Raw genomic sequence first — 27,899 nt, 5'->3', positions numbered from 1 at the left:
GTAGCGGCGCTTGCGGTGCTTTGGTGGGCTCTGTTTCCCCCTCTTCTTATTTTTAATATATAAGATTAATTTGTGAGAGGAGTGGCTGCGGAGGCTCTGATTCGGAGGAGGACGCGGTGAGTGAGCGGGAAAGAACCGGATTCGGTGCCCCTCCCCCCCTTCCAAGCTTGTCCTTCCCTGCCCTCTTCCCCACTCGCCCCTTGATTGCCTTGGATCCTCCCCCCCCCCCTTCTCTTTTACCTCCTCCTCCAACCGACTCCCTTCTTCGTTTCCCTTTTTCAGGCTTTTCTTCTTCGCCCTTCCACCCCTCTCCCCAATGCTTTTCATGAACCTGTTGCCTTCCTTTTTATATCCCCCCTTGCTTCCTTTTGGATCATGATTTATCACACATGTTCTTGACTGGCAGTATTACTGTGGCACAAAACTGTTATGGCCACACAGAGGAAAAAAGCCCAGCCTAAAGGAGAGACGTATTCTTGAGGGGGGGCGTATTCTGGGGTTGGCCTCTCCCTTAGCTACAGTCACTTAAAGGTCTTTCAGGGATGGCAGCAGAAATGCTGTGAGGGTTTTCTTTTCAGTCTGGAGACGCCTGCTGCTGTGCCAATGGGACCTCTGTGGACAAGGGCAGTGTGGACTAGATGCTGAAGACATTTATTTATTTATAGTCCACTTTTCTCTCCAATGGTGGGCCAAAGCGGCTTACATTGCCATTGTCCAGTTCTCCATTTTATCCTTGCAACAACAACCCTGTGAGGTAAGAGGCTAAGAAAGAGGGACTCCCCCAAGGTCACCCAGTGACCACCTATGGCCATTAAGTCTCCAAACCTGGGTCTCCCAAATTCTGCTCTAGATCCCATAGCAGTGGTGGTGGAGAGTGCCCTCAAGTCAGAGTTGACTTATGGCAAGCCCTGATAGGGTTTTCATGGCAAGAGACTAACGGAAGTGATTTGCCATTGCCTTCCTCTGCAGCCCTGGTCTTTGTTGGAGGTCTCCCATCCAATTAATAACCAAGGCGGACCCTGCTTAGTTTCTGAGATCTGAAGATATCAGGTTCACCTGGGCTAGCCAGGTCAGGCCCATAGCAGTAAGAAGAAGATAATTAAAACGTATATGAAGGGGAAAAGATGGCTTTCTACCTTTATGTTCTGCTTAGGAGTTTCACAGAGGGGTGGGATGGTGGCTAAGTGCTTTACATGAAGAAGACCCAAGGTTTTAATCTCTGGGTCTCTGGATGAGGTAGTAGGTGATGGGAAAGTCCTCCACCTGAGATACTGGTGAGCTGCTGCCAGCCAGAACAGGCAATACTGGTCTTGGTAGACCAATTGTCTGGCTCAGTATAAGGCAGCGTCTTGTGTTCAGAGGCATCTGGTTGGCTGCTATTGGCAAAAGGATGCTGGGCTAGATGAACATTTGAACACAAGTACCTATCTTATTTTGAGTGTATCTAGCGCCGCCTTGGTTATTGTTTGGCAGCAAGTCTTCAGGGAGACATTGTGCTGTAGTGATTAGAGTGTCGGGCTTGGGTTTGGAAGGTTCAAATCCCAATTCTTCTGTGGAAGCTTGCTGGTTGACCTTGGGCCAATCACACACACACTCAGCCTAATCGACCTCATAGAGTTGCTGCATGAATAAAATGGAGAAGATGAAGAGGTTCCTATTGGGGAGAAAGATGGAGTGTATATATGAAGTAAATAAATAAACTCAGGATCAGGAACACAGGAAATTCTTTCCTCTCACCTTCTACCTGAGACCCTTTAACTCAGTGTGCTAGGGATTGCACTTGAGACTAGCCACTGACTGTTCCTCTCCATCTAAGATGATATCCAAAAAACAATTCTTATGCCCAGAGACTTCTGCTAACCTCTCAGCACCTCTCATTCCTGTTGTCCCACCCCATTCTGCTTCTCTTCTTGCTCATTCTGCCCTTAACTTTCCTTTTGTCAGTCTTTTACCCCAATATTGCTGTTACTCCTGTGGAGCTCTACCTCACCATGTCAAATCTCTTTATTGCTCCATTGAGCCATTGCAAGAAAGTGTGGTCTGTCTCCCCCCCCCCCCCCGACCCAGGACATCTTGTTTCCTTCCCTGGATTCTCCATTTCTCCATCTCACCATCACCCATTCTCCTTTTACTGACCGTGCCTTGCAATGACCTGTCCCTTACCTTTTGCTTCTTAAAATTAATGTGTAGGCAATGCCTCTTGCTTCTCTTTCCAAGACTTATTCCTACTTCCTTCCCTGCCTTTTCCCCCCAATTTCTCCTCTGTCACCCTTATTCTTGTGTGTTTCTCTGCTGTCAGTTCCACAAGGTATCAACTATGCTTTTCTCCTCTGCTCTTAAATTACTCCCATTTGCAGATCTGTTCTCTCCATACCTCACCTTTTCTCTGTAGCATTTGTTCCCTTACATTTGTACTGTTACTATTAATTATTATTTCTTTCTAACCTTGTTTTTTGCTGAGCCAGTCTTTCTTCACCTGATTTTCAGAAGACTGTAATTTCTTCCAGCCCCCCAGCCCCTTCCCTGCCGTGTGTACATGTCATCCTTTGATACGTTATTGTCTGCAGCTAATTTCCAATCTATGTTGCTTATTGTCTTAACTCTTCTAGGGATCTATTGTCATTTCTGCCCCTGTATAGATGAGAGGGTCTTCTCATACCAAAAGGATGTTGAGGAGGTAGAGGGTTAGTACTTTCATTGGGGAAGAAGGGGTGTAGTTGGCCCCTCAGTCGGAACATGTAATTGCGTCATTGATTTAAAGGGGGGGGGGGAGTCTCACCTTGCCGAAGTGTGTCATGCATATATAAATACAATCAGTGTGTTACAGGCATTTCAAAAAATACTGTTTCATCCCTAGGTATCTTCCTTCAGTATGCAATGCTTGCTTTAGAGTGGAAAATGGTATGCAGTCTTTAACATCAAGCTATCTGCATTTACGTATCGAAGTATATGTCATTGCAGTTGAGTAAATTTCCATCAGTGCCATAGCAATTAACTTTGGAGATCTTTCTGTGCGTCAGTTTACAAATCTGGCCTCCTAGAATTATGAACGTTCATGATTCCAGACAAGTGCTGGTTAATTAAATTTGCAAACCTCTTCTGCTAGGAATTGCCTGCATTTCCTCCCTTACACCTTAGCTATTTCCTCATTGTGTTCCAGTGTTTTGGGGGGCAAACAGCTTTTACCACCAGTAAAGCAAATAAGGACATCAACTGTGAGAAAGTATTTGACAATTGCCAAACATATTTGTGTTACTTGTTTGACAGTAATAGATTCTGTTCAGTTAATCTTTCACCATAAACACAGCAGCTAACCAGGTCCCGTATCAAATAGTTTTTTAAAAAATCTCCTTCATTGCTTCAAACACTAAATATTAGGCTGTACATGATTTGGGTGTTTAAGCTTGATACGTGTTTTGTGACGTTTTGGATGATCCTAATAAAAAATGGTATTATAGTACTGTGTTTGGATGTTTCCCCCATGGGTCATCGCAGTCACTTGCAATTTTTGTTCTACTTGATTATGAATTAAAATGTGGCCCTATACACTCTGGCCCCAAATGTACTGAAGTGATTGTTGCTTATTTGATTAGCTCTATTAATTTAAAAATACAATTAAATAAGTAATTTAAGCCCTGCTGTATAAGCCATTAACTGCAGGAGTCTGTGTTTTTGGTTATCATACAGCATAATAAAGAATTTACAGGAGTATTATATCTTTGAAATCAATATGTGTTCACACTGCCTGCACACATGCATACTATTAAGAACATGCTAATTTTTAAAAAATGATCTAGTTAGTGAAAAGTAATCAAAAGTATTAGGAAAAGCTCTCTTTCCTTTATGGTTTTGAGCCCAAAATCTTAAAAGCTCAAGCAGTTTCATTTCAAAATTCTTTTACATATATCATTGCATTTAATTTTTCTATTGAGGCAGTTTCCCCACAATTTTGTATTCATTTTTGAACGTTAGGTACTTCTGTCAATTTCCAGTTTCTTTGCTGCAAAATTATTATGGGCAAAGAGATAAATTCACCATAAAATGTCAGTCTCATGAACCAGTCTATTTTCTTATAATCTGAAAATGTGACTAAAGGATTTTGAACCAACTGGTATCCTGTTATGGGTATAGTGGTTCTTTTGAAGAACCATGCAGTTGTGAATCTACTGTTTTATAGTTGGAAAAATTAAAGAAGAGGTCATTTGAGGTTACTTATGTCATCTCAGTTCACCATTCTATAAAAGTGGGAGCCAGAGTTCTGTACTATAACTGTGGAGGTATAGCCTCCTTTTTGTGAGCTAACACAAAATATTTAATTCCATCATATATTACTTAAACCAGCATTTTCTGTTAAGAAAATCTGTTAAGAGATTTTATTCTAGGACACTCGATTGGCATAGCACTGATCCTTTAATCAAATCAGTTTCTTTGGGTGTTCCTCCTCCTTTATTGTGCCCCTCTCCATAATGTAAAGAAAAAGCAATGCTATATTTAGGGACTCTTACATTGAAAGATTTTGAACAATCAGATCTTATCCCCTTCTTTTATTCATCTGAAATTACTATTGCTAATCAGACTATTCTGATTAGTGGTCAAGGAGAAGAATGCTGCTCCTGATCGACAGTAATTGTAATTTTTTTTTTTTTTTGCCTGCTGCTTCTTTTCCTCGCTGAAATTCTTGGGACTCTGTTAAACCATCAGGTTTGTAGTATCATTTTGGATTTGTCTTACAAATTGAATAATCTGTTCGGATTTTAATGGCTCGAGGAATGGCCATCTTTTTTCATTTCTGAATAGTTTTGATTGATTTTTATTGCATAACATTGAATCCTCCTGATCCTTTCTCTCCCTGACACTTTCCTATTTCACCGTGTACTGATGATGAATATATTTTGCTGTTTTCTTGCTTATTTAAATGAATACCTTGCTTTTCCTACTTACAGTTTACATGCAATATGCAGCAACACAGTTTGGTATATTATCAAGTTGTCCTGGGCTCATGCTGGTTCTGGCAGCAGGCCAGATTGACCAGAGCCTTCTGGCTCACACCAAACTCTTGTGCCTTTGGGAAAACCTAGGCTTATGTTGCATGCAAAAGGGAGAGGGGCAGATGCTCAGCCCCGTGTCCTATGCACAAGCCTACCTCCTAATGGGCAGGGCAGAAGGAACAGTACCAGATTAAAATGAAGTCAGGAAAATGAAGGGGGAGAGTCATGTTTGTGTTGAAAGGGGTTAGCAAGGTTGGGGCGTATTGTGTGTAAAGCAGCTGTGTGTGTTGTATGCACATATGCATGTACATGTAAGAGTAAGAGTAAGGGAAATCTCCCTGGCTTTACATACTGTACTTGTCTGAAGTAACGAACTGAACAAAATTATTTATTTATTTATGTGTTCTTTGGGATATATATCTTTACACTGAATTTTTTAGTTGTACGGAATATATGCTAGCTGGTGTGACTTCTGAGGATTTAAATGCCTTTTGACCGTGCATGCTGTAAAAGTTGATAAATATATATATTTATGTATGAAATTGATTTCTTTGAAATCCAATTGATTTCTTTGAAATTTTCTTTGAAATTGCAGAATGTTAGTGTAAATGCCCTTTATTATGCTGATGATACCCAATTCAATTGTAAAGGATTTTCTTTACTGAACAGATAAACACATATTACAACAGTATCTAAAGAAGTGAGTTGTGGCTCACGAAAGCTCATACCCTCCCACAAATTTTGTTAGTATTATAGGTGCTACAGGACTCTTTTCTAATATTACAACAGTGTGTACCAGGGCTTTTTTTCAGTGGGAACGCAGTGGAACGGAGTTCCGGCATCTCTTAAAAATGGTCACCTGGCCGGTGGCCTCGCCCCCTGATCTCCAGACAGAGGGGAGTTTAGATTGCACTCCACGATGCTGAGCAGCACGGAGGGCAATCTAAACTCCCCTCTGTCTGGAGATCAGGGGGCGGGGTCACGGGCCATGTGACCATTTTCGCCAAGGGCAATTTAAACTTTTAAAAACTCCCCCATTGTTCCAGCTGACCCAAAGTGACATTATTGTGCAGTCTTGAGTTCCTCCACGGAGTTCCACCACCTCTTTTCCCAGAAAAAAAGCCCTGGTCATCTTTTGACAGTTGTAAATCTTTTAGTTTACTATTAAAACTTTTGTAATCCCAAATTCCCATTTCAAGGTGCAGATAATTTCTAAATAGCAATTGTATTAGGGGGGGGGGGGAATTAAGATATTTTGTACAACCTGCTACCAAAATGCTCAAAATAAAAATAATCTTTCATCCTAAAGATGATGGACTCCCTCAAACCCTAAAATACAACAACAAATTCCAAAATGAATAATAAACATATAGCAGCAACTAAATCAGCCATAATTAACAACATGAGAGAACCAACATAAGAGAACAAAAGGAGGAGAACACACCAAACAGCAATCAACGAGATAAAACCAGCTTGGTCTAGTGCCAGACATTGCTGAAGGTAGGAAGAAGGGGAAAGAATTCCAAAGTTGGGGCAATTACTGGAAAGGCTCTGTTGTCCCTTGTGGCTACTCAGCTCAGAAGGTAGGGATGGCAGAGGAAATGATATGAAGAAGAGCCTAAGATATACAGTGTCCAGGCAGGTCCTGTAGTCTTTTAAGTACTCTTAAGCAGCTTGAATTGGGACAGATAATGAACAGTCAGCTAGTGAAGATCTTTCAGTTTTGGAATGATGTGCTGTTTGTAGTCCACACCAGCTAGCAATTCTCCTGCTGCATCTAGGCTGTTTGAAACTTCCAGCCCATCTTTGGCAGACCTACATAGAGCACATTACAGCAGTAAGCATGTTGATGACAACAAGAGCACAGATCACTGTGTCTAGGTTAGAGCTATCTCAGATCTTAGGGTCCAGGAGATGCTGTCTTGAATCTTGCTAGTATCATCCATGGAGTCCATCATGCAGATGATCTTGTACTTTTATGTCCTCCAGCTATCCGAGCAGTGCAGTCATGTTTCCGTTCTCAACTGATCTTCTACCTACCAATCAAATAGTATGGTTGTCTGTTTGCTGTCTCATATGGATATTTTGCCTGGTAATGATGTTCTGATTCTGGACCGTGCATCCAGTTCTGTATGATTTGGTGGTTAGATTGCTGGCCTAGGACCTGGCGGCTGGTTGAATTTGGGCCAATCACTCTGTTAGCTTAACCCACCTCACAGGGTTGTTAAGAAAATAAAATGGAAAAAGGAGACCCATATACTCTGCCTTGAGCTCCTTGGAGGAAGAGAGGGATAAAAATGTGTTAGATAGGCACATTTACTTATATTTCAGCCTTCAATGAAGTGATTTTGCTTAGTCAGTGCATACAGACAGAGCCAGACTGAAAGCAGATACAATTCTATGCTGCAAAGAACTTGTATACTGTGTGTTCAAACAATTTGGATTCCTCCCCCCCCCCCCCCCCCCCGTCCATGTGGTATAAAGGCTTTATTTAGTTGTAAATGATTATGTTCAATTGTTATATCAACCACTGGTCATTCAGGAATTATGTGCATTTCAAAATGTAAAGCTTGATTTAAAATCAGTAGTTTAAATACTTCTTTTTCAGATACATTAAAATTGATTTAATTTAAATCCCTGCAGAAAAGGGTGCCTGCTTTCTGATGCCTTTATATAAGCCTGTGAGTAAGACCTAATTAACACCAAAGTTTCTGCTTTGACATGGTATTCGTAATGGACTGCGTTCTGCTCTCAAGCCAATTTTGAGATTTTGTCTACAAGTATTCATATAAGATAATGGTGATGCCAAAATCCCCCATCCCAAAAATTGCAAGCAACCAGGAATGATTCCAGCTGATCATTTACTGCTTTACCTTCATCTCTGTTCCTCATAAAATTCCTCGCCCCTTGCCATGGTTTTAGGGGAGAACATTTTCTACTGTTGTATTTAATTTGTATTGTTTCTCCTCAGCTCTTTTTCCATTGTCTTACTTGCTTCTGAATCTAGGTGTATCTCCCCTGTGCTCCTTATGTTACTTTTCTGTCTCCTCTGTATGAGAGCTCTTCTGTTCATTATGGCTACAGCATCTTAGTGGAAGCAAAGTCCAGAGTAATTAAGAGTGTGTGGAGCAGTGGGTGGGCTCTGTAGTTCTCCCCTCCTGTTGTTGCTTTAATTTTTGGAGACCTGCCAAAGACCCTCACTGCATAAGAATTTTAAGTAGCATTTATTTAATTCTGGTCCTTCATTATAAAGTATTGATTGGTTTATGATGATTATCATTCATAGCCAAACATGATTCCATGTGCTTGAAGTCTTGAACTAAAATTGCCCTTATGGTGCTGGTAAAAGAGGCAATTTACACAGGTATTTATTTTTTGCACATATAATAAATAATCTTTAAAACCAGATGTAATGGGAAATTTTTAGTAAACCTGCTCCTTGACATGCCTTTTTTCTCCTCTAGAAAAGCTGTTGTCACAATCCTGGAATACAGAGAACAGAAAGTTGCTTTGAGTGGGCGATGATTAGAGAGACAATGAAGGCCTGGAGTGACAGCCAGTTGGACCTTTACAGCAGCGACCTAGAAGAGGAGGAGGAGATGATTTTTGGAGAAAATGAAGATGACTTGGAAGAGATGATGGACTTGAGCGACCTGCCTACCTCACTCTTTGCTTGTAGTGTTCATGAAGCAGTATTTGAAGTTCAAGAACAAAAGGTAAGGAGATATGCAGAGAAACAAGGAGATAATGTTGATTGATAAAAGGTTGCTATGAAAATCAAAAATGTAACCATGGTTTAAAGTAATGAATGACATTGTTTGCAATATAAAACAGAAGTCCAGTGGTGCCTTAAGGACTGACCACATGTTTCAGTATGAGCTTTCATCAGTCAGAGTTCACGTCTGTTTTGAGAACTTCCTGGACTTTTGTTTTATTTTGCTATAACAGATTAACACGGCAACCCCTTTGCAGTTCTTTGCAATGCGTCACAGTGATGCCCAGGCAGTGTTACAAGGTGTCAGTCACCATACTACTGTAAATATAGATAGATTTGAACTCTACACAGTACTGGGATTTAAACAACTCTGTTGCTGTGTTCATTGCAATTGTCTTTCTCTGAGTCACTGTAGGTGCTTAAAGATTGCAGTTTGGATAGCAAATTTTGAAGCTTCACGTAAGCAAATAGTGTTTCTTTTGGCAACAGCTGAAATTGAGAGCTTCTGCATAGTAAAATGAAATTCTTTCCCCATCTTGTTTTTCATGTTCTTTTTATTCCAGCAGACAAATAAAATACCACTATTTTCATTGTCATGACAATAAAATCAAGCAAGGTAGATCATGCGTAGGTAGGCATGTTTCCATGACAGCTATATGTGAGGCTGAATGTGTTTTCTAAAGGAACTTGGATTCCAGTTTTTATATTATGTACTGCTTATAGAACATGTATTTTATCTTCTGCTTGTATAAGTACCGTGTGAAACGAAATCCTTTTAGTAAGAATGTATGCTGGATGTTTCATTTGTTTTACATATAAAATATAGTATACCAGTTGATAGAAAGTATTTATATATTACATACTCTATTCAACGGAGTGCCCCAGTCTTGGTCACTGTCTTCAGATGCTTTTGTCACATATAATATTGGCGGGTGCAGCTGGTGATGTCCAGTAACCCTATTAAAAAATGGGAAGTCCCTCATCACTATATTGGAGTTAAACAGCTTACCATATGATACAGTTCATCTTCGGTCTTCAGTGCAAGCCCACATTGGGACTACGCAGGTGCAGGCCAGCCATTGGAACGATTCTTACAAGTTCTCAAACTCTAGGAGGCACTCCTCCCCAGCAACACACCTGCATGGAGTGTTCCCACTGAGTGCAGTGTTGCTGGGCGGAGCTACCCCTCTTCTCTGCGTTCCTTTCTTGCCACCATTAAGGAAGGTTCTTTCTGTCTGTCTCGCTATCTCTGTTAGATCTTTCTCTTATCTTTCACTTTGCTGTCGACGAAGATCTCAGAATGTCTACCTTGTCACAAAAAAACTTGTTTAAAAAGTGTTCATGTTGCAACACGAAAATGCCGCACTCCGATAAACACAATCTCTGCCCGCTTTGCTTGGGCGAGGGCCACAATGTAGGAGGCTGTCAACATTGCAAATGCTTTACTACGAAGGTAAGAAATGATTGTGTGGCACACTTGAAAGAGGTCTTATGGGAGATGTCCCTCACGGAATCTGAAAGGCCGGCTGCACTCCCATCTGCCAAGCAAGATTCGAAGGTGTGGTCCGACCCTATCCCGTCCAAACCGAAATCGGGTTCATCGGATCCGAAGCGGAGCTGACCATTGGTTCCAGCACTTTGTCCGGCGACCAGGCCAGACTTGAGAACCCTCCCAGAGCCACACCCCCAGAACCCAGACTGGCAGCCCCACCATCTAGCCTTGCCACCCTTGGCACTCACCCAGCAAGGAGGAAACAAGCAGCAGCAAGGAGGAGACAGGCAGCAAAGGCACCAACAGAGAACTGGAACGCCAAAGAGGGCCCAGGTGTTGACAAGTCCTCGTCGGCAGGAGGCAGGCTAGATGGCAGCTCCTGAGTCCTAGCCACTGCCAGCTTCCCAGCCAGGCCCTTAGAGCAGCCCAGCCTAGCTGGAAGAAGAGGACACAGGGAGCAGAGACAGCCAGCCCGTGCCACCACAGGCAGCAGATCACGGGCAGTGCTGGGGGCCCAGGGCCGCACCCCAACCCAGTGGCAGGCACAGGAAGAACTACAGCCCAGCAACCCAGCGGACAGGCTAGAGGGGATGGAAAAGGGCCAAGAGAGGCTGGGAGCCAAACAGGCACAGCTGTGGCTACATAAGGCAGCCAGGGCAGCAGCTAAGCTGTTGGGGGTGGGGCTAGGAGGTGGTGCCTGGGAATGGTGAGGGGATAAAAGTGAGGTCCACCCACAAGTGGGGGAGGGAGGGTGGAGGTTGAGAGGAGAGTGGAGAGGAGAGTGTAGAAGCAGGAGGTTTGTTCCTGGAGTAGAGATCAGTCTACTCAGGGTTGTAGAGGGGCACCTGGGGAGTACCCAGGGCCCAATCACCCCGCTTCTGAGACGTTCAGGAGACAGTATTCCTGCAGCTAAGAGGGGCTAGTGGGCCAACAGTGGTAGAATAGACCCAAAGGCCAAGAAGCAAAAGTCAGGCAGGTGGCGGGTGAGCGCCACCATGGCAGAAAGAGACATGTGAGGGGTGGCTCACGCCTGAGCCTGACACACCTGCTCCAACTCCGGAGTCTGTGGCTCCTTTCAAGAGCGGGCAGACAAAGGACAGATCAGAACTGAAAAAGTGCCATACCCTAATAGATGATCGCGCTATATTGGAACCTCCACCTAAGAAGGCAAAGACAAAACATCTCCAAAAGTTGGCTTCAACGCCTTCCCACTGTCATCACCACTCCTCGTCTTCCACCCTGTCACACATTATAGAGGAGGAAGTACTTCACCAACCATCAACCCCCTCACCTCCACCAACCCCTTTTTTCCAGAGGGACAAGGAGGTACTAAGCCCAGCTGCAGACTGCCAACCAGCCTTCTCACCGGATCCGGGAGCAGTGCTACCACCAACTTCGAATACGGTTCCGTTGGATCCGACAACAGTGTTGCACGTACCTGTAACTTTTGTTTGTCTAGGTCTTCATGCAGGCACACATTCCCTCCCTCCTACCCCTCTGTGAGACTCTCTGATGTTCACAGCGGCTTAGGTGGAACTGAGGAATGAGGGGTAACTCCGCCCAGCGACACCGCACTCGGCGGGAACACTCTGCACAGACATGTTGCTGGAGAGGAGCGCCCCCAGCGATTGAGAGCTTGTAAGAATCATTCCAGTGGCTGGCCTGCGGCTGGCCTGCGCAGTCTCAGTGTGTGCCTGCATGAAGACCTAGATGAACAATAGTTACAGGTAAGTGCAACGCTGTTATACCATTCAGAGATTGCTACAAGACTGAGATATAATCTTGGATGATGCAATTCAAAATTATTATTCAAGTGACTCTTTTCCAGTTATTAATAGATGAGTTAACATGACATTTAAGTATTGGATTAATACGAGTGTTTTACGTTTGTGCAATATGTTAGATAATATTCATCCATATTTTAACTTAGTGTACTATTAATTTTTTAGTCTTTAGATAAAATCGCTGCTGCTAATGAATTCATGTACGACAGATTTCCCTTTCTTTATGCAACATCTCTGTAACACTGTTGTTTGGTTTCTTGTAGAACTGTCTGTAGTGATTTCAACTATTGTATTTAATACAATATAAGGAACCGTCCTATGCCCCACCAACCTATATAAGAAGAAAACGATGATGGGTGAGGGGGGGGGGAATAAAAGAGATGGTGTAATGGTAGAGAAGAGATCTTGCTTTGGAGTGTTGAAGGATTTCATTCATAAGATATTACAGAAGAAGTTGAAAGGGGGATGTATAATGCTTCCTATCCAGGGGGACAAGGAATTTATTTGAGTGTGAGATGTAATGGCCATAGTAGTCATCTTTGACATACTGTCAAAGCATCAGTTGAATGCTTATGATTCAGTGGAATGGTATATTGCTTCAACATGGAGGTTTTGCTCCAATTTAGTATGCAAACTGAAGCATGGTATTTTGGGTGGAAGGTCCTTTTGAAGCATCTGCATGATATCCGCTAATCATCCACTATCCAAATGTTCTCCAACTTTGCTCTATTCTTTCTCAAAACTGGTTTGATAGGATCTTTTGGGAAAGCCCACGTGTCTGTATGTCACATTTGGGCAGGTCCCCCACCTTCTGCACCATATTCTCCGCCCCGGGCAAGACAAGCAAAGTGTGAGGAAAACTGCTGCATGGATACTCCATCGCTGTTGCAAATGAGCTCCATGGAGAATTGTCACCGTGTGACAGCAGCCTCAGTTGGAGTCTGGGGGCGAGGGGAGGCCGTTAGGACTGAATTAGATAAAACTTTAGAGATACGTGTCTGAAATTCCGCATCTCTTTCCATTGGTATTAATAGCATCTGCAGCCTCATCTTACCCAGTGGATTCATTACTGCAGCACTGGGCTGGGGATTTCTGTTGGGAAAAGACTACAGTCCCACCACCAAATACTGCAGTCTTTTGGTGACCTCTTTCATACAGCTTTATTAAAGAAAAATGTTGAAAGCTCCAGTCCCAGACTTGTAGAGTCTTGCCTTCCGACCAAGAGGATTGGGAGTGGGGAGAGTATATGGGTTGAGTGCAGTAGCTCTTGTTTCACTTTTTGTTTGTATATGTTTTAATTTTATAGTCTTTTCATAGCCCATGGGACTGAGTGGGATAAAAATCCCATTAAGTCGATCTGTTGTCCCAGTATTGAACCTAAATTGCTTTTCTACCACATGAGAAAAGTATGTTCATAATCTGTATTTACAACCTCTTTTAAACAAACACGAATAAAATAGTAAACAAGATATTCTGTTTGTGTGTAGGTCTGCCTTGCCATTTCCACTCTTGCATTCTTTTAAAGCAGCCGTTTCCTGCGGCTTGAAGTTCATGAGGCATGCATCTGAGGCCTGCTGACCTAATCCAGCGTGGAGATACTTCTCTCTATTTGCTCTGCTTTCTGCAGAGAGCTTATTTTACTTCCTAGTCAAGACTTCTGTAGTTGTGGCTCACTGTGTGAAACAACAGCGGCAGAAGATCATCCTGGGATGTTTCACTGTAAAATATCAGGACCAATTATTTTGGTTTTATTTCCCGTAATCATTATTATCTCGTTTCAGTAATTGCCTAATATGTTATACAATAAGCCTGGCTTATTCATATGGCTGCTTGCCAGGATTTGTTTCTCAGTGTTCTGAAAAACATGGTGACTTAACAAAATCACACCTCTCCTACGCAAGGTCACCTCAAGTAAGTCTGGCCGGAGACAGTGTAATGCTGTATGATGAGCTTTCTTTTTCTCTAGTTGCAGACATTTCTCTCTGATTTCATTTCATAGTTTCTGCACCCTGACCTTGGAGGGGCCTGTTTTGTTAGAGTACTAAGGCATAAAAGGGTTATGAGAGAGAGAATATGCTTTATTTTGGGCAGCAAGTAGCCCCGGGCATCCACAGATTAGAGTTTACTTGCCTCAGTGGTTGCAGCAAGGGCATGTGTTATAGGTGCATTTTTTTTAGATTTCAGAGCTCAAAAATATACCACGAGATGGTGAGAGAAAGCTAAAATGTCCTTTCACTCCCCACTCTTTTTTTTGTTTGTAACTCAGCATAGTGTGTTCTTTTTGGGTTTTCTTTTCACTGCTGTTGCAAAACCTATGAAGTGAATAGACTGTGTGTAGGGTTGACAGCGTGCTGTTGTAAATTGGATATGCATATACATTTTCAAGTAGCTTAATAGCCTTTGGCTAGATGAGGGGAAATTATGTAATAACTAGCAACAAAGCCTGTTGTGGGGAAAAATACAATGGACTCTAGAAAACTGATTTGGCTGCACTCCACAGCAGGCTGAATCAGCCCGATTTGGGCTGAATCGGGCTGCTGCGGAGCCTGGAAGTGCTGCTGGGGTGGGGGCACAATAGGCTCTGGAGTGCTTCTCTGCTCTTCAGCCACCCAATCTGACCCCCCATTTGGGCCGGATTGGGCAGCTGCAGGCCAGGAGAGTGGGGGGCGGAAAGGGTGGTGGAGCACTCCTGAACTCTGCAGCCACCGAATCTGGGCAGCTACGGGCTGGGGAGGGGAGGGGCGGAAAGGATGGTGGAGCTCCAGCTCCTGGGCTCTGCAGCTGCCCAGTTTGGCCAAATTTGGGTTGGATTGGGCGGCTGCGTACCCAGGAACACGGTGTGTGTGTGCGCGTGTGCGCGTGCGTGCGCGTGCGCGTGCGTGTGCGTGCGCGCAGAAAGGGCCCTGGAGTGGCCTACCACAGCATGTAGGAGAGTGCCATGGCACCAGAGAATGTACCAGGAGGCGCAGTCCCCCACCTTTCCCCATCTGCCAGGTAAGTGGGGGTGGAGGCTGGGAGCAGGGTCTGGCAACCCTACTTGATGCAGCAGGGAGCCCGGTGAGGGTCTTGGCTGCTCCACCATGCTGGGCCTTCCAGCCCTGGCAGCGGCCTGCGCAGGGCCTGTTCAGCAAACTGTGTTGTCGATGATTCACCTTTCATCTCCATGGAGAGACGTGCGAGTGCACCTGTGTGGGGATAAGAGATGAGTCGTAGCCATACGGCTCCCCTTTTATAACGTAGGATATTCCTATTACTGCTAGGAAGTGTTGAGGAAATGACATGACAGACAGACTTGGCCGGAGGGGAACAGTAGTTTAACCCTCTCCTTTAAAAAGTTCACTTCCAGTGATGGTAAATTATCCTAATCCATATACTTAAAGTGCATATTTCTGTTGAGGTGTGTAGTAAACGCTAGAGATAGCACTTCACTTGATAGGCTGTTTTGCTTCAGTCTTGCATAATTCCATGTTGCTTGTTCTAAAAGCAGTTAGAAGAACCAAATGAGTTGTCCAGATCACAAAACTAAACATGCTAGCAGATTTTTGGACTGAGTTAAAGTTTATTGGCTTTAAAGGGCTTTGTCATGCTAAGACTTGTCTGTTTGGTTTTAGTTATTTTGAGCTTTCCCCTGTATCCTGTTTTTATGACACATATTGGGTCATTGGTAATCTAGCAATGGCTTCTGCTATGCTTGAATATCACCAAATCTCAGATATTGGAGGAGACTTGAAGTATGTTGCAAAAGTAGGCTCAGTAGGAACAATGCACGTCTTGGTTCTGAACTCAGCGGCATTCCATGTGTCCAGAATAACAAGCTAAAAGTTGGCCTGAGGCTTGCCCCCAGCCACTTGCTGCCAGAGTGAAGCTGCTCCTACCACAACTCCAAGGCCTCTAGAATTATGGTGGCAACTTCAGGGCAGAGGTTGGCAATCAGTCGTAGGGTGGTGGTAGGGATCCCACCACTCTACAGTTGATCGGAGTGCTTAAGTCTCAGGCAGCAACAATCAGCTGTAGGGCAGTAAGGAGTCTGGAGTTGCCTTGCCTTCATCAGGGCAGCAATTGGGGCTGCTGGCTGCAGGGCAGGCTAGGGATCCTCAGCAAGGGACCTTGGGTAGTTGCCCTATACTTGAAGTCAAGCTACATGTTTACATAGGAGATCTGGGCTTGCATCTCCCTGTGCTGAGCATTTTGAACTGAGGAATGGTTAATTCGAACGTTGATCATGGTTTTTCACAGAGTTCTTAGCGGCCCTGCATACTAGTAGGGTATTCCTAGATCATGGGTGCTAGAGGTATCCAAACTCTTGAGTACTTGTGACCAGTGCTACTGTGGCTACTGCTGGTGTATTTACTTAAAGCTCATGCTTCCTCCTGAACTCCCATGTTCCTGCTCAGAAATGCCTGCAGCTGCAGCACCTGACCTGTAGGTGAAGCTGTGCACAAGCTGTTAATGGAAAATTATGGAGCAGAGAGTGTCTGCTCTTAGGCAAGGATTGTGTTGTCTATAAAATCCTGATTTTTGCAAGGTGGGAGCAAGCGGCTATCACTCCTACCATTGCTATAAGACAGCCCTAGATTATAACCAAAAGATAGGATGCTACTTAGGCACAATCATTCTTGGTTTCATGGAATATTTACTTGTTCAGCATCCCACCTCAGTTACAATGAATATCAAGCATTATGCTGGCATATGCCCTATAGAAAAGCTAAGGAAAGGGGTGCATAGAAGACACATGTTCAGAGGTGACAGAACAACTTGCAGATCAAATCATGTAATGTGTCGTAGGTTTTGCTCTAAATGGGTATATTTTTTACCACCTGCCCAGTTCCTTTTATCAAATTTAAGTAGAGTGTAGTTCAGTGGGCATGTCAAAATACTAACCTGAAAGGATTAGTCCTGTATTCTCATTTGGACATTACTTCTGGTTGTGCCCCTAGAGTTAGAAGGGCTTGACTACTAGAGCAACAGAGAAGTGTAAAATGCAGCTTGGTTATTTGTAGAAGTCCACTAGTACCATTTAATTTTTCAGGTGAGCCAACAGTTTGAGAGAGTGCCGGAGTTTTAAGGCAGGTACGCACATGTCCAGAGAAAATAGTTCAATTCAATTCAAATACCTTTAATGGCATACAAGAGAAAATAGTTTAAACTGTTATTGAATGCTGCATCCTTTTTCTTCTCTGGCACTTGTAAAGAACCATCAGCGATCAATTCTAAACCAGAAAAACTAATACACGTGGGAAATAATGTTGCTGAGAACTACTGCAATATGTGAATGGACTGAAAGCAGAAATGTTACAATGGGAATAGAACTAGCTATAATTACTTTCTTGCTCATGGAGTAAGTGAATCCCAAGGCAGGCACTCATTGAGAGAACTAATGTGGTCCAACAGAGTTCAACTCAATTCAGACACCACAAACAAACTGGAGTTTGTTCATGACAGGTATATAATTAAATGTTGAGATGATACTCTCCCACCATTCTTTTCTCAACTAGCTCCAGTTTCTCAAGATACCTGCATGTGGGCATCTTTCCTTCTCAGTAACCAGAACTGTAAACCACAATTAACAGGGCAATCCTAAACAGAGTTACTCCAGTCTAAGCTCATTGAAATCAATGGTCTTAGACTGGAGTAACTCTGTTTAGGATTGCACTGTTAATCCTGGGAAAGAAAGGCATCCATATTTGGATGTCGTAATGGATTGGAGTCAATTGAAACTTCCATCATCAGCCTTGGCAAAAAGAGGAAGAGGGAGAGAGTGCATGAGTCCACAGTTAGCTTTGTTTGTAGCTATAAAAAACAAACAAGCTGGTTTGTTTGTGATAATCTGAACACAGCTTTTTCCTTATTCCTTAAACATCTGCATTCAGATCTGTACTAAGCCATGTCATTTGCGGATTAACGTAGAAGTAGGATGTAAATTTTGTGTAATACAGCAGCTGTTTAAACTATTAAAAACTTAGCGTTTAAACAGTATCCCAGTCTCTCAAGCCCCACGTACATATTTTTACATATTAACAGCTCTGCTACTGATTTTTGCTAACAAAAATTAACATGCTAATGTGCTCTGGTGTCCATCTTGTGAACAGATGATTAACAGTAAGGCCAGCATTGGACAGCAGGTGTTCTACAGGCACAGGTAACCCTCTGTCAGTTTTCAAAGCTTTGGAAAACATTTAAACATTTACAGCAATATATAAACTAAATGAATTCTTTCTGTTTAATGTTTTACATCTCTAATTGAAAGTCACTGTCGTTTGGTTTTCGTGCCTTATTAATTTTCTTAAGAGCAAGGAGAGCTACTTCACAGGATTCTTGTGAGTTAAAACAAGGTCACTCGACTTTAAATTAGTGGATGCGTTATGAATGATAACTCAGTGTAGGGATTAATGCTGTGGCTTTCGAGGGTACATGTTCTGTTGTTTGCGGGGAGTTGATTTTCAGATGTTTTAAAATGGGAATTCTAAAGCTCTCTTTCTTATGTGCTCTAACCTGGATAGCCAGGAAAGCCCAATCTCATCAGAGCTCGGAAGCGAAGTGAGCCTTGGTTATTAATTGGATGGGAGATCTCCAGTGAAGACCACGGTCGTTGTGCAGAGGCAGGCAACAACGAAGAGCCTCTCTCAGTCTCTTGCCTTGAAAACCCCAGCAGGGGTTGCCTTGACTATGACTTGACAGCACTCTCTACCATCACACCATCTTATGTGGCAGGATGTAATAACTTAGCCTAAAATATTGGTAGCTGGTAATGGAAGACACTAATTTGTACATTTACTTTAAGCCACTGTCTGACTGCTGTGGTCAAATAGCTGAAAACGAAAAACCTGAAACTTAGTCCAGACAAAATGGAAGTGATGCTGGTGGAGATCTTGAAGAATATTGTGGTGCTCACTTTCAGTGGGGTTCAGCTGACTCTTGCCTAGCTTAAGGGCTTAGAGGTTATACTGGATCTAACGTTGCCTCTAGAGAAGCAAGATAATGTAGCTGCAAAAATGTTTTCTTCCAACTCAGTGTAGCCCAAAGATGGTCCACTACCTTGACATGGCTGATCAGGCCACCTGGATCCATATCACAGTAACATCAAGACTAGACTATTATACTGCACTCTACATAGGTCTCCCCTCAAAGTCAACTCAGAGACTCCAGTTGGTGCAGAATGCCACAGCTCTGTTATTATCAGAAGCTAGGTGGAACATGCATGTCACTCCCATTCTGCAGTCACTTCCTTGGGTGCCCATCAGTTACCAGGCTTAATTCAAGGTATTGGCTATCACACACAAAGACATTCTGCCGTACTACCTCTCCCCCACAACAGCTTCATTCATTCATTTGAACAGGGCCTTCTGGCTTTCTGCAAACTATGTAAAACTGAATTCTTCAGGAAGGCTTTTTTACACAGGTAATGAAACTGTAATGAAAAGGTTCAGAAAGATGCTTTGCTAAAGGGATACGGATTGTAAACCATACTGTTGTGTTCTATCTCTTGCTGTAAGTTTGCTCCTACTAGGTAATTTCAGCATCATTTAACATGTTGTGTTTAAATGGTTAGGCTTTGTTTCAGCATTGTTTTTCAGATATGTATCAGATTTCTGCTTGTTTTCAGTTTTTGCACTCTTAACCCTATTGCATTGTTTACTGGATGTCCTAGCTTGTTGATCATATTGACTTACTGTGTAAACCACCTTGAGTATCAGTGATAAAGGTGGACTGTAAGTAACAATAATAATATCTGCAACTTTATATGTATGTCTATATAGAATTCAAAAAGAAATTAGTATTTACATTAATTGGAAGCTTTTGCCTTTTTCTCTTTCTGCTGATGCTCATTACAGCTTCTCAGTAGAGCTCTACCAAAAGATGCTACTCATTGATAGCTGGATGTAGTAAGGTTTGGAAAAGCTTAACAGGAAAAAATGCTCTCTTTTTTACCTTTAGGAAAGATTTGAAGCTCTTTTCTCAGTCTATGATGATCATGCTACATTCCAGCTATTTAAAAGCTTTAGAAGAGTAAGAATAAACTTTAGCAATCCGGAAGCAGCAGCAAGAGCAAGGATAGAACTACATGAGACTGACTTCAGTGGGAAAAAGTTGAAGCTGTATTTTGCTCAGGTATGTTGGCATCCTCCTTTCTCCTAGAGCAAACAGCCCATAATCTATGGAAAGAAAAGCTGTTTGCTAATCTGTAAACATGTCTTTTGCTAATTAAAAAAACTGTAAAAGAAATTAAAATATCTTTTCTTCCAGTAGCAATGCATACCTGTAATGGCAAACTCTGCTCTCTCCTGCAGCTTTCTGTGGCTCAGAGAGACTTTTCTTGCAGGTTGCCTGAATCCCATTTTTAATTGCAAAAATGAATGTAAGCTTGCTACACATAGTTTGTGTATGTTTTAGAACAACCTATTCTAAGAGCTAAACTACATGAGACGCTGACATGTGTTGGGTTGTCACAAGTTTACCTGGGAAGTGTAGTCAGGCCTGTCCCCTGAGCTCCCAGAGGAAAACCCGAATGGAGCGGATTTTTGCAAGAGTGTCTCTTGCAAAACAAGACACTCTTGCAAAAACTCTTCTCCACTTGGGTTTTCCTCTGGGAGCTTGGGGAAGAGGCTCGACTACACTTCCCAGGTAAACTTGTGAGAGAACCTGGCACATGTCAGGTGTCTCGTGTAGTTTAGCTACACTTGGTAACTTGGGGAGGAAAAACTTCCTTGATAGAAGGTTGTATAAACAGAGCCTGCATGTTCTTCTTAGAAGTCTTACTGTGGTATAACCCAATGAATGTAGTCAGAATTGTGCATACTTAATGTTTTTTAAAAAGTGTCCAGATAATCAAAACTGCAGCAAAGAGAGAGGAACTATGGCCAACATACATTATCCAAACATGTTTCGTTTCTTACTTTGCATAATTCTGCATTTTTAAAAACTATTTTGCATAATTTGAGACTAGTTTTGCTAGATGTGGGTTTTAGTCCCTCTTGATGGAAGGCACTGAGTCTGTGTAACTCTATCATTGGATATTGTATTCAGTCTTCCTCACTAAGAGTCTCTGCAATCCAATGGGTGTACGCTATACCACATTCTGTCCTTTTTCTCCACTCTTGTAAATTACAGCTCTAAATGTAATTATGGCCTAGGTCATGTGAATCTGGCTCTCGTTTGTCCCTTAAAATGATATAATAGTTATTGTGGGACTAGGATTAAGGAAACTTGGATTCAAATTTTACTGTGCCATGAAGCTTATTGTGTGACCTTGAGATAGTTGCTAGCTCTTCGGCTAATCTATTTCACAAGGGGTGTGTTGGAGGGAGGGATAAGATTGGGAGAGGGAACCTTGCATACTACTCTGAACTACTTGGAGGAAGGGTGGGATAAAAATTTATTAAATAAAAACTAATTGTAACTTAGCTATTGCCTAAAACTACTTGCTGAATCATATAACACTACCTGTAAAATGAAAACAAATGACCACAAGTTACTCCATAGAGCTTTTGGAAGAATGAACCAATGTAAGAATTGAAAACCATTCTGCACTCAAATTAGTTTTTGTTTAAAGGTCCAGTGCCAAGTACATTGTCAATGTTTAACTATAATAAGTGAATGGGAAGAAATTCTGCATTTCATGTCCATATGCCTTTTCTAGTTAGTGAAACAGTTTTATTAGTTCTGAAGGTGACAGGATGAGATGCTAGGTCATCAAAAATCCACCTTGGGAGAATATTCTTCTTGCTGCTCAGAAGAGATATCTGAAAATTATAGCCTTATAATATTATTGTGGCTGCATTTGCTTTTTTCCAGGTTCAGATGCCCAGTGAAGTGGGAGACAAATCTTACCTCTTGCCCCCACAACCTGTCAAACAGTTTCTGATCTCACCGCCTGCCTCTCCACCTGTAGGATGGAAGCAGAGTGAAGATGCCACACCTATGATAAACTATGACTTGCTCTGCGCTGTTTCTAAATTGGGGCCTGGTATGGAACACTTTCCAGATTTCTGCTCTATTTCTTCTGTCTCTTTGTTTAACAAAAGTGGTCAAGCAGGCTTGTAAATCCACAGGCATGCAGCCAGGATAATCAGCAGCCAAGAGAATCAGTAAGAGTTGTTCCCAGACACCTAACCTACTTAGAAGAACTTTAAAAGTTCTCTCACTTCTCCCTCTCAATCCTCATGGATAATATAGGGTTGGGTTGGATTTGCTTTTAAGGCGGTGATAAAGGGCTGTACGTAGAATATGTAATAGCTCAAATTTACCAGTTTGCATAAACTCTACTGATTTGTTCTTTAGCATGCACAAATTGAAAAGACATTCCCCCCGCCGCCGCCGCCCCCCCCCCCCCGAAGAAAAACTTGAAGTTTCTTTTTATATGTGTTTGTGAGACTGAAGATTGAATGGATGTGTTGTATGTGGAGGGGAAGTGGTTTCTTACTCCCTCAAAGAAAATGTAACAGTGTGTTAACAGTCCAGAAACGGTATTTTCACTTCCTGCCACCTCTGATTCTTCCCATTTGCTGTGTACCATAATGAATATGCCTTTAGATTATAATTAAATTCAGTAACTAGAAGCTCTTTTGCCAGTTTTGTCCAGGAAGCCATGTTGTGATCCTGATGGCATCAGACTCTTGACTTCTTGGAGTACCCTCTCAGAATGCTCCAGAAACTTTTATTCTGGTAAACACTACATGTAATGATGGCAGATTCCAGAGTGTAGTGCTACTGGAACCTTTACAAGATGTGTTATGTTTTGTTAAACTTCTCATGGTAGGGATTATCTAGGGAAATGTAGATACCTTGGGTATATTTAGGGTGCATCTTGCTGTGATATATAGCTAGATTCTCTAAATGTAGCTGGTGTTATGACTGAAATTACTTTGGGATGGAGGGACTAACACTTTAGTTGGAAAAAGTCCCTTCTAGGACTTGCATATATTCTGAGATGCTCTGAACTTGCTTTGTTCTATTTTGGGTGCATTTCTGAACTTTCCCAAATTCAGGGAAGCACTTCATGAAAACTATGCCTTGGAAAAAAGGGGTCTTTGTGCTCCCCTCATTGCTGCTTCACGGGAGGGGGGGGCAGGGGGTTCTCTGTGCATTACCTCCTTGTGCCCAGCTTTTCCCATCACCCAAACCAGTGCTGGAGTGCTTCTTGTCAGATTTTTTAAAAAATTGCGAGGAAATATTTTGTTACTTGTAATTTTGCTATAGATGCCTCTATTACCAATTAAATAAGAAAAGCTAGTAAAAAGGCTACCGTTGGTGGTGGTGGAGGCTCATATAAGGGAAAGGATTCAGTCAGGGAGGTGTGAAAATCCACACCTTCCTCTCAGTGTATATTCTAAACTTCTTTCAAGTATAATCTAGGCAAGCAGGTATAAGAAAACATGGGAGTGAAGCAGGAGAAAATCCAAAAGGAGGGCAGCTGTATGATGATGTTGTGTGGAAGTTGCTGCAATTGGGGGAGGGGTGCAATGCAAAACCTCAGTGTGGAAGCCTCCCATGTGTGCATGCTTTGTCATTTTCCAAATGCATCATAACAAATAAGTGCTTTTTTAAAAAAGCATTATACTTACGATACTGTGCTCTTCAGTCTACTAGTATTGTAATGTTGTGATTTGTTCTGCACCTAGGGGAGAAGTACGAGCTCCATGCAGGAACAGAATCCACACCCAGCGTGGTTGTTCATGTGTGTGAAAGTGAAACAGAAGAGGAGGATGAAATTAAAAATTCCAAACAGAAGATTGTGCAGACAAGGCGCCCTGATCCACCACCCACATTGCTGAGTGAAACAAAAACTTTTGAATGTGCACTAGAGGTAGGGGGTGGGATGCACTTTTGAGCTGAGGCGATTTAACAGCAGCAGTGGATGGAAATCATGTTTGTGTTGCTGCATAATGTCTAGCAGTGACAGACATGCAGTCACTTTGCATCAAAAAGACTGTAGATGCCAGCGTTCTGAAGAGCACTTTAAGGTTTTAACTCCCAACATGTAGCAAATCCTTTGGGATTCTGAGTCCTAGCACACTAGACTAGGAGGATGCCATTTTGGAGTGTGCGTATTACCATTTTCTTGATGTGTAAAAAGGCTGAAAGGAACTTGGATGCTGCCATCTTTGTAGTGGTTGCCACATGGTTTTGTACGCGAGTCTCTCATGTATATTTTTGTGTGCGCTGATGTATAGCATTATCCAGCATTATCCATTGTTCAAAGTAATATATTGATAAAACATAATGTACCATGTACATTGTTATCATGTAGAGAAATCTCAAGTTGGTTTGGGGTGGAAGAAGCAAATTTACCAACAGGATTGTTCCGTGCTTTTGTTTTTCCTTAGAAATGCCATAGTGGGTGTGTCTGTGTGTTGAATTTCAAGGTACTTCTGTGGATTAATATGAGGCAAAAACACAAATGGGACTGTAAAAAGCTGGCATTGTGTTCACTGTAATGGTGAGAACTGAAACGCAAGCTAGGAAGCTGCATATTGGAGGCCAACTCCCTCTTTTGTAATTGTTTCCTAACTTTTCTTAGGCTGTAGCTGTTCCAAATGGAGTATATTTATTTTATGTACACCACCAGCAGGAACAAGGCAGCATAACAGGGGGCCCTTGTCTATACAGCTTCTGGCAACCCCTTGAAGCGCAATCTCAGCACTTGCCTCCCACTGCTTGCACAGCCCCATTGTGTAGAAGTAACTATGGCAAAACCTCACACAGGGCTGGGAAAATATTTCAAATACATTTGAATGTATTAATGTTTCTTGCAGGAGCGCGGAGACTGTTTCCTGTAGAACTAATCTGATTAAGTTGCAGGAGAATAAATCTTGACCTGTGTGTGTGTGGGAGGGATCCACAAGGTCTTTCAGGAAGTATCTCATTCCCCCCCACACACTATTTCTTTTTTCACTTCCGGCAACCCACATATCCTCACCTTTCCAGGTTCCTTTCTCTCCCTTCCACCCACCAACCAGTCAACCTTTTATCTGCTTCCTATCTTCAGCTATATTTATTTACTCATTTATACCTAACATTTCTCTACAGTGAGGATCATTCTCCTCTCCTCCAGTTCTTCCTCACAACAACACTTAGGCTGAGAGAGTGTAATTGGCCCAAGCTCACCCAGTGAACTTCCATGGTAGAGTGGTGATTTGCACCTGAGTCTCTAACCACTACATCACAATGGCATTCATGGCTGCTGTTGAACTGTAGCAAGCAGCCAGTCCTGGGTAAGTCATGCAAGTTGCATGGTAGCAAGTTGCCTAGTGGTTGCTGCTGGTCTTCCCTTAAAAGTCGAAAAGACCCTGCCCTTTTATTGACGAAAACCAAGGCTTGAAGGCTGGCAATACTGTTGTGGTTGCCTAGCAACAGCCACTGAGGGTATTTGTTTCTTAAAGCTACAGGTGCAGTTTCTGTTCTTTGAGGGGGTTGGTTTAACCCATCGATTTTTTTTTTTAATTTCAGATTTTTCTGCAAACTTGGGGTGTTTCTTCAGTTTTGTAGAAAGCCTGGTTTTGTCTGTTCACAACTTCAGTCTTCAGATTTAAATAGTCACAGACTTGGCCACCTTGAGAATTAGATATATTGATTGAACTTCTTACCAGTGAGAGCGGTTGGACAGTGGAACCATTTACCTAGGGAAATGGATGGGCTCTCCTTCTCTGGAGGTCTTTAAGCAGAGGCTAGCCAAAGCCATCTGTCAAGAATGCATGAGCTTTCTGCTTTCAGCAGGGAGTTGAGCTAGAAGGCCTACAAGACCTTTTCCAACTCTCAGACTGTATCCCTCTGTGTCCTAAAGGTGACTTACGGCATGCTGGTGTTCTGATTTGCTCAGCTGTTGCAGGGGGCTTCGTTCTTCCTTGTGACAACTGGGCCTTCTTGAAATTTCCAGTTTACTACTACTTGCCTTGCAGTCAGCTCTGGCCAGCAGCAGACTCCAGTATGCCTCTGCTCAGATTGCCACCTTGTTGCTTGGTCCATTCTTATATCCCCCTAGCTCTCCATGTTCTCTATCTTCTCCCTTCCTGGGAAGATATATTTGTCCCAAGGCTGTCCTTTCCCATGCTGGTTCAAGAAAAGTGCTGATGCTCCAGCTGTCTTGGTTTGTCAAGAACCAAGGCCAGTATTCCTCGTATGAAGTAATTTTTTTCCTTTCCAACATTTTTCAACAAAATAGCATCTTAAGGTTTCAGATTCTGACATTTTGGGAATCTGTCTGTTTCAGCAGCTAATATTTTACTGTTACAGGATTGGAGGGCAGGTGGCAACAGCAGCTGAAGTGCTAGAATATTTTTACCAGTTATCTCCTATAATTTTTTTAATGTCACCATTTTGTCTATAAAATCACAGTGAACATTGCCATGGGAGAAAGAACCCCAGTGTATCATATGAAGAGAATTTAATTGTGGAGGGGAGGGAATTTTCCACCCTCCCATCCCTGCACTTTGGTGACACTCAGCAGCAAGAAATGTTTTGCTTATGTGGGCCTTACAAACTTGACACAAAGTGAAAAGCTGGCCCCCCCTTCCTCTTGGGTTTTACATTTGGCAAAAAAAGAGTGTGTTGACCACAGCTAAGTGGCTGCTAAGGCCAGCCAAACCCTGAACCTTCCTATTTATTTGTCACTGAATCATTTATATTTAAACATCAAGGCTTTCTTCTTTGTAGATATAGACTCTTTGCTCAAAACCAGGTTTTGAGAGTGTACTCATTTGTCAGAATACAGTTATTTGAGTGTTCGATCTTGACTAAGATGACATGCTTGAAATCACCATCAGCAAAGAAGCTCACAGTGGGCCTTGGGCCAATTATACTCTTTCAGTCTAACCTGGTTTATTATGCTAATGAAATGGATTAACACTGATGTGTACTGTCTTTGAACTTCTTGGATCCAAATGTGATATATTAATAATGGGAAGGAACTCAAATTATACATACAAAGCAACAATTTTCAGCCTTTTTGTTCTTTACAACAGTATTATCAAAGCAGGTTTGCCACCAGCCTTTGTGATGTCTGTGATCTGTCTGCTTCAGGATTGCATACAGCAGTGAGATCATCTGTTAACAAATGTCAAAAATTAATTTCCAAATTCTTGTCAAAATTCTAGGCCACCTGCTTCCCTCTAAAGCAAGATTTTTTTTTCTTCATGGACCCCTTTGACAGTCTCATGAAGCCTATGGACCCCTTCTCATAAAATAAAATACATAGGATTACAAAAGAAACCAATTATATAAAAAAAAAAATTCTCATCCAAGTTCATAGACCCCCCCCTGAAATCTATCCACAGACTGCTGGTTAAGAACCCCTCCCCTAAAGCAAGAGAAAGGCAGCCCTTGTGCCAAATTGGATTATGTGAAAGGAGCTGCCTCAGTTGCTGGTGGCGAGGGGAGGAAAAACAGAGACCAGCAGCTGTGCCCAAGGCACTGGCCATCACAATGCTTTAAGGATCAGTGGCTGAAACAGGAGTAAATTGCCCTACCCCAATACAACCTAAGAATGGCCCTCTGAGACTAGGTGGCCTTTATGAGGGCAGAAAGGCTGGGTATCAATTTTATAAATAAATAGAATAAACACTATTGGTGGGTCAGAACCATCGTGCTTTGAGAGTATTGTGATGTTAGAATAAAAATGGTCAAGGCACAAAGAGATGCATGTAATGACTTGGTGTTACAACAGCTGACCGTCAACTGTTTTTAAAGAGGACTAATAAAATGTTTTCCCATTTATGGCCTTGTTTTCTCTCTCTGAAATAGTGTTGGTGGCAGATGCACAAAGGATGAGGCAGTTCCATGTAATCTTCGCTGAAACTCCTGTTTCAAAATTGCAAGCGATCTCCCTGATGGGTTATGCTGCATATAAATTAGCATGTGAGAGGGTGCCATTTAGATTTTTTGTCTCCAACCAGCTGGCCTGTGAAATGTATCAGGAAGGGACTGAG

At 42.5% G+C, this 27,899-nt stretch overlaps 1 protein-coding gene across 2 annotated transcripts; it reads left to right on the top strand.

Annotated features, from left to right (window-relative positions):
- Window positions 1-27,687, top strand: RCAN3 (RCAN family member 3). 2 transcript variants are annotated; one of them, XM_054999952.1, is made up of 5 exons: window positions 1-116; window positions 8,458-8,704; window positions 19,915-20,088; window positions 21,772-21,943; window positions 23,598-27,687. In XM_054999952.1, the coding sequence occupies exons 2-5, from the start codon at window positions 8,510-8,512 to the stop codon at window positions 23,804-23,806; spliced, it is 750 nt and encodes a 249-aa protein (XP_054855927.1). In that variant the 5' UTR covers window positions 1-116; window positions 8,458-8,509; the 3' UTR covers window positions 23,807-27,687. The 2 variants fall into 2 exon arrangements, with proteins under 2 accessions (XP_054855927.1, XP_054855926.1); XM_054999951.1 differs by having other exon boundaries at window positions 8,453-8,704.
- The last annotated feature ends 212 nt before the right edge of the window (window positions 27,688-27,899 follow it).

The sequence above is a fragment of the Eublepharis macularius genome, chromosome 15, assembly GCF_028583425.1.
Source record: "Eublepharis macularius isolate TG4126 chromosome 15, MPM_Emac_v1.0, whole genome shotgun sequence".
Taxonomy (NCBI): Eukaryota; Metazoa; Chordata; class Lepidosauria; order Squamata; family Eublepharidae; genus Eublepharis; species Eublepharis macularius.
This window is presented reverse-complemented; position numbering and strand designations above follow the sequence as displayed.